This window comes from Lissotriton helveticus, chromosome 1_1 (genome assembly GCF_964261635.1).
Source record: "Lissotriton helveticus chromosome 1_1, aLisHel1.1, whole genome shotgun sequence".
NCBI lineage: Eukaryota > Metazoa > Chordata > Amphibia > Caudata > Salamandridae > Lissotriton > Lissotriton helveticus.
This window is the reverse complement of record NC_136057.1, coordinates 1,778,919,260-1,778,931,804: the sequence shown is the minus strand read 5'-3', so window position 1 is coordinate 1,778,931,804 and position 12,545 is coordinate 1,778,919,260. Positions and strand designations below refer to the sequence as shown.

General features: G+C 46.6%; 1 protein-coding gene across 8 annotated transcripts in view; it reads right to left on the bottom strand.

The window, feature by feature from the left end:
• Window positions 1–4,229: 4,229 nt before the first annotated feature.
• The window catches only part of ATF7IP (activating transcription factor 7 interacting protein), an 815,446-nt gene continuing 807,130 nt past the window's right edge, over window positions 4,230–12,545 (bottom strand). For all 8 annotated transcript variants that reach the window (XM_078640236.1, XM_078640253.1, XM_078640244.1 and 5 more), the window contains one exon: window positions 4,230–8,463. In XM_078640236.1, coding sequence (XP_078496362.1) covers window positions 8,047–8,463 — 417 coding nt within the window. In that variant the 3' untranslated portion in view covers window positions 4,230–8,046. The remainder of the gene's footprint in view (window positions 8,464–12,545) is intronic.

The following is a 12,545-nucleotide window of genomic DNA, read 5'->3' as shown; positions in this document are numbered from 1 at the left end:
CTACCTAGTCGGGTTCGCCCGAAAACACTAACTTTGCTTTTACTAGCCTCCATAGACTTTTTCCCGCCTTACGCGTGAGAGTTCCCACTCTGCACACGACGTCCCTAGGCCACCTGCTTGTAATCTAAAGGTTCAGTAGTCCAGTCCTAGCGATCCTAAAGCCTATGAGAATAGTTACTTACCTGCTAGTATTTCGCATTCCACTTGTATAGTATATGGTTTTTCGTGCCCCTCGGGCATTTGTGTAAATTGTGCGAATTTAAGTATTTCTTTAAGAGTTTTGTTGTGTGCTTAGCTCCCTGTCTCATAAAGAGCCAGGGTAGTCTTGTTATAAATAAATATACTTTATTTTTCATAACAACTTGTGTGGTGTCCTTTCACTTGGTGTTCAAGGGGTATATGTGATGGTAAAACAGCTGGCTTAACACGCCCTCTAGAGTTTAGCCTAAAGACTGCACGTGTTCATGCTACTAGGATAGCTGGTCTATCAGGTTGACTTACAACCAAACATCAATAAGGGTTGTTTGGACTGATACATAGTGTTCACTAGAATAGTGAGCACTGCATATCAGGCCAACTTCTAACAGGAGCCTTCGCTCCCTGAGCCCAGAAACAAAGCCTTTCCTGGGCAGAGGTGTTGACACCTCCCCCGGGCCAGGAAGAGCCATGTTTGGCAGGGGTGCTTCAAAGGCCTTGCAGCCTTTGTAATGCGACCCCCAGCCTCTACTGCTATCAGGAGCAGGCCCCCTACCTGTCTCCCCTCCTTTTTGGCAGGAAAAATTAGCCAGCTCAGTAGGTGTGCCCACCTCTGTCAACCCTACCCCTCAGATGGGGGAGACGAGGTGAAGCCCACTCTTCAGTGTCAGCCATCTTGCAGATGGTAGGCACTCCTTAATTAGGATTAGGGATTGTGCTCACTCCCCCACGTGGGGTGAGCACACCAAGGGAGTAGTCACCCTAAGGTTAGTAGCCCTCTGGCTACTGACCTCGAGACCCCTAAAACACCCCCTAAATACAGTATATAGGGGGGCAGCCCAGAATCAAGAAACAAGATTCTCACTACCTAAGAAGAAAAAGGATGACAGAAGGCGCCCAGCAGAGGAGACTGCAGAGAACAACTGACTTGGCCCCAGCCGTACTGGCCCGTCTGCAGTTTCCAGAGAACCTGCGCCGAAAGTCACCTTGTCCTGCAGTCAGCGACCTACAGAACGACTGACTGCATTCATCAAAGACCAGATCTCCTGTGAACAGCAGCTCTGTTCAAAACAAAAAAACTCCCAAGCCAGACTCTGAGTCTACTGAGGACAAAGAAACCAGGCACCTGGAACCACCACTGCCTCCGGTTCTAGTTCTAGTGGCTCACTAGTTCCAGCAAGGTCCCCCAGCACTCCAGAGTCCGAGACCACCATGGGTTGACCCCTCCAGGACTTCCTGACATCACCTGCAGTCTCTGCACAGAGACCACCCCAACCGCGAATGGCCGGTAAGGTGAAATCTGACATCCAAAGACACCTCTGCATACAGCCGCCCTGCGCCCTGTAGAAGAGAACCAGAGGTGCACCTATGTCCCTGAGCCCTTCAACTTACCTGCCCAGCTTTTGGTTCCTCCAGGAAGCCTTCATAGACCGAGCCTGCAGCTAAAAACCCAAACCGAAAATCCCCATTGAAAACAACAGGGCACCTGATGCCAAACCAGCACCCAGCCGGCCCTGCGGGTGCTGTTTTTGTTCTAAACAGGATCCCCTTTTCCCTGAGCTTAACACTAGGAGCTTTGCTCCCTATACCCAGTGGCCTGCTCGAAAATAATCCACCAACCGGAGGCCCCCTACCCCCCCAACACTGGATAACATGGGTTCTGCCAGAAAGGTAGGAACCCGATTTGGGGACTTGGCCCTGTTCGTAGCACGGACACGGATAGCACTTAGATGGATGGTGGGGACGGGCCCCACGATGGTGGAATGGGAGAAAGATGTTGATATGTGGGCCAAAGCAAAAGAAAGGGCACTGTCAAGAGAGGACGCCTGAGGGGAATGTGTACGAAGATGCTGTAAGCCTTGGATAGTAGAAACGGCATGAACTCATATGGCAGTGTGGATGAGGGGGGCCTAACAGAGTGCTGCAGTCGCTCCCTGACGTGTTGCATCTGACATGGAGATGAAGGACGCAGGGCTGTGGACCTAGACGCGGATCCCTCCTTTCCCCCACAAGACTATAAAGATCCTAACTTAGTAATATTTAAGCTTCCACATGAGAAGAGACCAGATCCAACAGAAGGTTATGACACATAGCCTACTGGACAACATGTTGTTAATTTGTTTAATAAAGTCTGGGATACATGGTTTTTATATTGCCTGATTAATATGTCTGTACAGGGTGGTAATACTTGTGACTCTCCGAGGGTCCACATATGTAAAGAACAGTAGATGGTGGCTTGCTATACAGTAGTTATGGAGTAGATTAAAATTAAAGCTCATGAACAGTTAACATGAAGTTGCAACGGAAATGTAAATTACATGACCGTGTACGAACAATTAAAAGTGATATATTATTGATTTACTACTGTTCCTGTAAATGCATATAAGTATGTGAATTAAAATGCTGATAAAAAAAAGTCCAGAAGTAATCAGACATCATCATTTTAGTGTGTGGGGAAATATTCCCCCTCATCTCCAAAGGTAGGTTGACTGATTAGAGTCCAAACCGAAATGTTGTTGGAAAGCTGGGGTGCAGTTCTTAGGCAAAGGCAGGGTTGTGTCCGAGTCTGACTGAACTGGCACCTGGTGTGTCGTGAGGGTTTTGGGACACAACCGCATCGGGTAGAGATTAATTTGGCTATGAGTAAGACAGAATTTTGGGAATGGGGTCTTCTGGCGCAGCAGCGTTGGTGCCTGCGTCAAAGTCAACGGGACCGATGTGAATTTCAGTGCTGGATTGGAAATGGGCTCTGGCTTCGAAAGGGAACCCAAGGTGGTTTCAGGAAGCATTGACAGTGCAGAAGGCGGACCTGCCAGCCCTAACCCAACTGGAGGCCTAAGCAGAACCTAGGTGCTCGAAGGCGAAGCAGAGGGAGCCAGAAGAATGCCAAAAATTCACAACATAGTCTCACTAAATGTCTCAACCTTTTGCAACGCTCCTGATTGCCCCCTAAACTCTAGGTGTATCGGAATCAGCTGGGGGATGAGCTCCTCGGCGGGGAACAGGAGCAAGACCGCAAAGTTGAGGGACTGGGACGAATCCAGCTTGAGCATCTTGTGTTTCCATTTCCACTTCCCAGAAGCCTTGAACAGAGACAAGGACCTGCTGTACGTGCAGATTCGCTTTGCATTCCTGGATCACCTTTGTGTTCATAGGGGACATGCCTCACAGGACTTGGTAGTTGTGCACTGAGCGTAGACACCAGAGGCACCTCGCGAAGGTCTGTCAGACATTTGTTTGCAGCAGTCTCTACAAGATTTACATTTTGCAGGACAAAAATAATCAGGGACAAGGAAAAGGTTGGGAGCAATTTCTGGATGCACTTTCGAAGACCTGCAAAGAAAGAAAATGATTCTGATGGACAGGAGTATATCTTATATGCTTCTCCATCGTCACTTCTGGGGTGGAATGAACTCAATGCGGAGCCCTCCAATGTCCCTTGCCAGTATGCAAGAATATTTTTATAAAAATCATCCTGCTTTATTCTGGGAATATTCTAAAAGTGAAGAATCTGCAGTTAGAAATATCCATCAGAAACACAATATAAATGATCATGTAATTGGCAAGAGGGCATTTTTTCACAGTGTAGTTCGTAATTAAGCATGGCATGCAGAGGAGATGTGGGTGTTTTGGACTGTTTTCTGCGACAACAGAGCACCTTAACAGTAAAACTGCAAAATCTCCCTCAAAAGTGCAGGAACATGTTAGATTAAAATAAGATGAATTTTATTAATTCAACTGCAATTCTAACGGGAAATAATGTCTACAAAACAGCAGATGAGCAGAGTAGGGTGTAGAGTGACATGGATACAGGGAAGTGGAAAAAGGTGAACTGACAACACTCAAAGCTGTGGTCTCTGGGACAGCAGATCATACGAAAGACTTCCATTTTATTTATTTCTGTAGAACAACAGTGCATCCAGAAGCACCATTAATGGAAAAAAGCAATGAAAGGCATCTGGCAACCAATTGGGTGGCTCTAATCCTCTCAGTTTTATGTGCTAGCAAAAACCACTACCAAAGTGAGCACATGATATATTTAAAAAACCCAGTAGTTTATTTCAAAGTATAAATGTCAGGCTTATTTGACAAAATCCCACTACAGTTACACTTCTACAGATTCTAATCTATGTAACGTACAAAAGAACAAGGAAAACTCACTCAACCAGTTCCAATCTGAGGCTGGGACATCACAACATTATCTCTATTTACAGAGTCAGCTTGAAAATTTGTGTTAGTCGTTTATCTCCCAAAAGGGATTTGACATAGGTTTATTTTCTGCTTTATTTGGGCTTTTATTACATGGGGATTTACACGGGATTTTGAAAGAAGGATAGGAAAATATAGAAAAGCAGAAGAGAACAGGAAGCTAGAGCCATCGAGTTCCAGCTATTTACACGATTTAAAAGCCCGGCAGCACTTACACATAAACCTCAAAGCTTTGCAATGCAACAATCATATCTCTACATGACAATGATTCTGACAGACAAATTAAAACAATCATGTTCCTGAGGATACAAAATGTTAATTTACTGACTTTCTCATCTTTCGTTTTGGGTCATCAGGAAGATAAAAAAATACATAAATATATGAAACCTTTCAATTTTTGTAAGGGTAATTCCGTCCCAGAAGAGGGACATTTAACCACAATAGTTGCAGATTGTTACTTTAGAGCTGCTCTTTTATTCTGTTAATTGCACCGTCCAAATACTGGAGCACCACTGTAATCATTCACGATGTTAAGAAGAGAGACTCAGCAAGCATGTATCAATGCTATGAAGCCTTTTAGCGAAGCAAACTGTCCTTTCACATCATAGTGGTAAATTATTGTAGAAAGGACAAGGCTGGCGAACCCTGTATTCCTTCTGCTGAAGTAGCCTACACTGATGCGACTAGCAATGTGACCTGGAGGTACTGATTATTCTAGTTGCACTGTAACTTTAGGGTTCAGATGAGTGTCCAAAATGCAATTGTGACTGAGAAATTCAGTCACATGTGCCAGACCTAACACTTCCAAACTACAAACGTTTTTATACTTACTTTCGTTTTTTATATTAACTTTCACACGAACCTGCATTTAGTCAGTTCTTAAACAAACTAACAAATGGGCCATCAATAATAAATCAAAACAAAATATGAAATTATTGGAGCACGTGTTGATCCCAGATCAGTGATGGGAATGAAACCGGGCACAAAACAACTTATGGTAAATCTAGATTTAAACCATGGAACATTTCTTTTTAGGTTACATTATGAACCACAAGAACGTTACACAACAGACAATGTACAGCGGCCCTGTAACAAAATCGGCCGAAATCCGGCCCCAGCAAAGGGCTCGGTCGCACCCCCAAACGCCCCCCCCCACCCCTTCCCCCAGGGGTCCGGCCGAGCACTTTGCCAGGGCCGGTTTTGCTTCCCAATCCGGCCCTGACAATGTACCAACAGAGTTGGGTGAGGTCGGCACACACGCTGCTCAAGACCACGCCCTTGCAAATATCACCTCTGCTTTCCATCACAAGGCACCAGTACCCTATCAGCCAAATAGATATGAAATATACATCAAAAGTTGCAGATATTGCAAGGAACAATCTTAGGACCTGGAAGGTAGGCAACAAGCCTTTTGTGGAGAAACTGTGGGCACCATCTCCCCTGTTTCCTTCCAACCCCTTGCATTTTTTCGAATACAGACAAAACTTTTGCTTCAATGATAGTGAGGATTTAACAGTTTGCAAGATCAAAACAAAGCACAGGGTCAAGACTTCAAAATCAGGCACCCAACACGAGAATTACCTAAAACTAGCTCTTTGAAAATCTTAGAAAAACAAAGTTGAAATATTGGGAAGAAGGAATCTGCACTGTGCATCATGCTCGCTCTACTTCTATAATGAAAACTTTTGAAAATATAAAAGCTGACTTTTTAGTCCGCCCTAGCTTCCCACAGATATCAGTGGACGTTAAATATGTATGCAGTAACGGATTATCATTGTGCATAATATCACTCAGCTGGATGAGTGCTCAAAAACTGATCTCATCTAATCTTTCTCGGTGTGACTGGAAAGTCAGGGTAAATATGAAATGAGCATTCAGAGAAGGTATAGCAGTAAACAACTGCATTTGTTACTAGAGCAAAAAACTCACTGCAGATATTATCAAAGCACATCCCTTTGGTTATACAAGTCATTTTTACTGCAACTGGAATTTGTTTAGGAATAGGGCAGCACTAAGTACATAAAACGTACAGGGAGACTGCTTTTTAATTCCACCACTCTGTGCTCTCAGTAGGATATTGGTGTTTAATAGCACAAGTGTTGTAAGGGCAACCGGCTTCCATATGAATTACTCAGACAGACATTTTTACTACTACATTTTAATATAGATCAAACCACTTGCCTATGCGCTGGAAATCGAAAGGCGAGTCTTTCCTCCTCAGGCTAACACGCACACAGTTGGAAGAGACTGTTACGAATTGACAGTTTGACAACACAAAGTGTTCCTGACCGGACCCGCACCGCCATGATAGCTCTGATGCACTTTGTGTGTAAACTCGAACATTACTGCTCCAGGGAGATTATACGTTTAAAACCTGAGGCTTTATTCGACACACAAGCCTTACGGGTAAGAGAACATCTGGAACTAATCCGATGATCACCACAGTTTAATATCGAACGGTCAGGTGTGCAAAACACTGTTACTTTCTGTTCAAAATGTACAATATATATACACACACACACACCTTCTCGTGATAGCAAACCACTCTTTCATGTCAAACAGTACAGCAAGACTAGTGCAGAGAAAGTGTCTTAGAAATGCCTGACGCCAATAAAGCTCCTGGTCGCAAATTTGCTTCCACAAACAAAAAGTTGTTCTGCCTCAACTTGCCCCTAGGGCAAGCTAACTAGGTCCCACATATTTAAATGCCAATCAAGTTTCCAGGTAGATTTACAGCATGTCAGCTTGTAGAGTTGATACTTATACATGAGCTGCTTTTTCCACGAACAGATGGTAGGAAAATGATGGTGTTTAGCATTTGGATGTAATCCTGTGTTGTAACCAGCATCCTTCAGATTAGAACTTGTTGAAGCAGAAACAAATGAAAAAAAGGGGCGGTGATAGGTGTAGTGAATTCAAAGTAACATGTACTCAATGTATTAAGGCACAAACAAATTTTAAACCAAAGTAAAGGTGGAAGGGGTTTAAGTCTTTGACCGAATACAGGCCTTCCACCCAAATAAAAACATGTAAATAAAAAACCCTACAACACAAGCAGCCAACTGCAAACTTGGAATGAAGAAGCAGCAATAGGCCATGTCAAGAGATGGGACTGGAAGGTGACAGCAGGTGTCACAGAACTTGCTATCTGCCCCAACAGCCCCAACACCAGACCAGTGCTGTCCACAATCCTAACTAGTCAATATAACAAAACTAGTGACCGTTTACGCATCCACTGTCCGAGGGCATACGGTTTGTGATCCGGCATGCGCACAGTCGCGCGCTCCTGCTAAATGTTATTTTGCCTTCTCGGAAGGTTCCACACTGCTCAAAAAGCAGCTGGTACAAATTCTTGGCAGGCGGAAAGGTGCTTCATAAGCTTGTGCCCCACCTAGCTCTGCAATGCCATCCAAGTCTGTGCAGAGATCTAGCCTGGGGGCAGGAAGAAGTGGTTTTTAGAACTAAACACAACCACGCTTGAAATAGTCCAAGAAAATAGGTCTTCTCTATGTCGATACTTTATTGACTTTTGGTTGGAGATGGATGTAGTGTTTACATACATCTATCATGCACAAGGTTTATTTATAGAAAAAATAGAGAAAAAAAAAGTCTGATACCAGGCCAATAAAAGGTGATGGAATTTTAGCTGTTCTGTGTGGCAATAACATCGGTAGACTGCGGATCGCAGAAAACTCCAAATCGACCATACACATCCTTGGCCCGCACTGCAAAGTAGTACTTGCTGCCAGAGACGAACTGGGTGAGAGTGCAGGCCATTGGGAGGGGGAGGGCCTTTACCTCACCAATCTTCTTCCACTGCGAAGGTGTTGAGGCTGTAGGGTCCTCGTGGTAGGCATACAGATGGTAGCTGTCCACGCTGGCACAACTACGGTCCACCTCCAAAACGCTCCAGGACAAAACAATGCCATTCTGGCTCTGTACACGGGCCAGTTTCAAGTGCGGTTTCTGAGGTGGGTTGGTGTTGGCTGCTTCTGGGGGAAGGCGCTGTGGCTGTGGTGCTTCAGGTAGAGGGGCAGGATGAATAGTGCGAACAGACTCCTGCATATGAAGAACAACAGAAGATTAACAATGGTATACGGTTTGAACTCGAAAAACAGTCTGTGGCATTACAGATTTGATATAACTGACCTTGCTAATACAACACTCACCTCTAAACACTGGTGCTATTTTAATGCAGAATTCACATTGCTGCTTTCCTATTGCATTTTTTTTATAACACATTTTATTGAATTTCCATGGTACAGGCGGGCCGCAGCCCAGCATATACATATTAAAAACTAAAATGATTTGGATGTACAAAGCATGTATGTGTTATAAACGGCAAAACAAACAAGTTACTTACCTTCGGTAACAATAGATCTGTAAGAAAAATAGGTTAGTTATAGATTCCTTACCTTAGAATTATCCCCAGGCGTTAGACTGGATCCGAAAGATTCGTCAGCAGTACCCCTGCGCCTCAAAAGATGGCGTTGGTTGGCTCCGTGTTCATTACTACTGAGATGACGTTGCGGTAGCAACATGGACAATGCCCTTGCGCGCTGATGTCAGTTCTGTACACGACTTACCACGCCAGAAGCGCAGAGCCATGCAAGACACGACCACTGGTGCACAAAATTAGGGCCCTGAAAGGAAGTCCTTAACCCTAGAAGTCAGTTCGCAGAACGGGGAGGATGGGTGGGGCGGTAAGAATCTATACCCTATGTTTTTTACAGATATATTATTACCGAAGGTAAGTAACTTGTTCATCTGAAAAGTTATAATTCCTTACCTTAGAATAGATACCCCAGCAATACCAACCCCGAGGTGGGTCTGCAAACTAAGTTCACACCAGGAAGTCCTGGAGAACAGAACGGCCATCACCATCGTTCGTCGGGATCGAAGTCTTCGCACTCGGGGTCAGGTAAGATGAAGCCGAAGAAGCGTCATCGCTCGACGACTTCCCCTCGCGCGACGCGGTGGTGCCTCCCCTGCGGTTCGGGCAGAGCCTACGGTGTCGCCGCCGGACTACCTGCCCTCCCTGGGTTCGTCGGAGATTACCGCCCAGCTGCAGGAATTTCTGTCAGCCATGGTTCGCCTCTTTGGGCCATTGGGCCCTGGGTCCTCACCCTTCACTGTTGGCGACTTCGGCATCGTTGGCGGCTCCGGCCCCGGCGCTGTAGGGCCCCCAAGGATCCAGGCCTGGATCCAGATCGATGCCGGTTGACCTTGTTACACCACGGAGGAGGCGCGGACAGTGCTCTCTCAGGCTATTGCTGAGGGGAGAGATGCAGCCAAATTCACAATCCGATGTGGCCTTGACACAGCGGACTCACTAGGCAGAGCGATTTCCACGACAGTGATACTCCGCCTCCATGCCTGGCTGAGGACTACTGGCTTCTCGGGGGATGTCCAGAACACCCTGATGGACATGCCCTTTGATGGCATTCGCCTTTTTGGCAAAAAGGCAGATCGTGTGTTGGAACGTTTTAAGGACTCGCGGGCTACGGCCAAATTCTTGGGCGTTTCAGCCACTCGCCCTTCTCCGCCTTCTGCTTTTCGCTCCTTTCATGGCCACGGAAGGGGTGCCCCAGCACGTTCGCTTAAGAGCCACAGGCCTCAGGAGTCTCAGCGCGGCAGCGGAACGTGGGACCCGCAGAGGCGGGTCAGGGGGCCAGCGGTCGGGTCTGTCCACTTATCACCCAGCAACAACTGCCTCAAAACCTTCCTAGTCTGGTCTTTCAGGCCCACCAAATGCCAGTGGGCGACAGGATTCGCCATCACCTCGGACGGGTGGGTTTAACAAATAGTCCGAAGGGCCTACTTTCTCCCCTTCAAGACTACCCCTCCAGCCAGGCCACCCCAGTACCACCGCATGTCGGGGATCATTTGGCACTTTATCAACAGGAAGTCGCAGGCCTCTTGGCCATAGGGGCCATGGAGCGAGTTTTTGAGCGCCAGAAGTAGGACGTAGTTGTTATTCCCACTACTTTCTGGTGCCCAAGAAGGACAAGGGCCGGCGTCCTATCTTGGACCTCAGGGACGTCAATCATTTCCTCCGGGAGAAGTTCACGATGCGAACTCTGGCTCAGGTCTTGTCTGCTCTCGACCCTGGAGACTGGATGGTAGCGTTGAACTTGCAGGACACACATTTCCACATTCCCGCCCTGCCAGCCCACCAACGTTACTTGCGGTTCACGATAGGCCACAAGCACTTTCAGTTTACCGAGCTCCCCTTTGGGCTTACCAGCGTCCTTTGGGTGTTCACGAAAGTGATGGCGGTGGTCGCAGCGCATCTGCGCAGATTAGGGGTTCCAGTCTTCCCCTATATTGATGACTGGCTGTTGAAGGCGGGCTCGCCCCAGCTAGACGTCTTCCACATCTATACTACGGCTGACCTCCTGCACTTGCTGGGGTTCTCCATCAATGTGCCTAAGTCGCACCCGATTCCCTCTCAGAAGCTCCTCTTCATCGGAGCGGTTCTGGATACAACGCAGTTTCTGGCCTATCCTCTCGAACGGCGAGTCCAGGATTTTCAGGCTATGATTCCGATCTTTCGGCCTCTATCCCGGGTTTTGGTCAGGATGACCCTGAGGCTGCTGGGCCTCATGGCCTGCTGCATCCTGCTGGTCACTCATGCCAGATGTCATATGCGGGCTCTGCAGTGGGACCTAAAGTTCCAGTGGGCGCAGCATCAGGGGAACCTGTCCAATTATGTCAAAATCTTGGAGGGCACTGCACAGCAGATGCAGTGGTGGCTCATGAACCGACATTGGGTCCAGGGCAGATCCCTCTCCCTTCCCCAACCGGAGCACATAGTGGTGACAGACGCGTCCCTCCCAGGTTGGAGTGCCACATGGGAGAGGCGGAGATCAGAGGCCTCTGGTCTCCAGCAGAATCCAGGCTCCATATCATCCTTTTGGAGCTTCGGGCGATCCGACTTGCACTGAAGGCATTCCTTCCCTCTGTCAAAGGGAAAGCGGTGCAGGTGTTCACAGACAATACCATCACCATGTGGTACTGCAACAAACAGGGCGGGGTGGGGTCGTGGACCCTATGTCAGGAGGCTCTGCACCTCTGGACATGGCTGGCACAACGCCACCTTCCGACACGCAGGGGTATTGCAGACGAAAACTTTCCGGATCGAGTCTGATGCCTGGGGGTAATTCTAAGGTAAGGAATCTATCACCATGTGTTTCTCTCTGATATTTGACTTTGACATCCCCCATATGGTTTGAAACCAGCCGGTTTCTTGGGTGACATGACCTCACACCAGGAGAAAAATATCAAAAAAGTGTGACAAAACAACATAAAAAGAGTCAAAAGTGATTGAGGGGTTGCTCTGACCAGATCAGCTCTATCTGGTGCTGAAAAGAAATAATGGTTGTCATACTGAGGAGGTGCCTATATAGGTACGTCACTTCAAGAGCAGACGCCGATGCACTGAATTACACCACCTCCCGCTGCACAGGGGTACTGGTTGAAAATCTTCTGGATCCAGTCTAACGCCTAGGGATATTCTACGATAAGGAATCTCCAGCTAGAAGTCTATCAGATATGATAATTAGGAGCTTGAAACTCTATTAGATGCACATGTTGTAGTTATTCTCACATATAGTGGTTGGGGTCTGTAAGTATTGGTACAAAAAAAAAAAGTTTGCTTTGGTCGTAAATCATAGGCTCAATCAATATGACTTATGATGTCACCACTTATCCCACAATGGCCCATGTGTCTTCCATATTAGATTTTAAAAATAATCTAATCCAGATATTACATTTTTCCTGAATTGCAAAAGCACAAACCCTGCTTCACTGGGGCAGTCACATCTGAATCTAAGAATTTCAAGATGAAAAGGAAAACATATCTGTAAACAATCTGTTTGAAACTAGTAGTTTTGTAGGGTCACATGCTTTGCATACTCCTGCTATCTGGTATTGGGCTCAGATTGTTGCAAATTTCTTTCACCTAAGAAGTTTTGAGGTTACTGACGATACCCGATACCTCCCTCTAGGGTTAGAGCCTGAAGCTCCCTTTCACAGCTGCAAGAGGTGATGGCCACTAGGTAGGCCACCTTCCAAGTAAGGAGCTGCAAAGGGCATTAGTCAAGTGGTTCGAAAGGAGCGCCCATGAGTCTTGTGAGAAC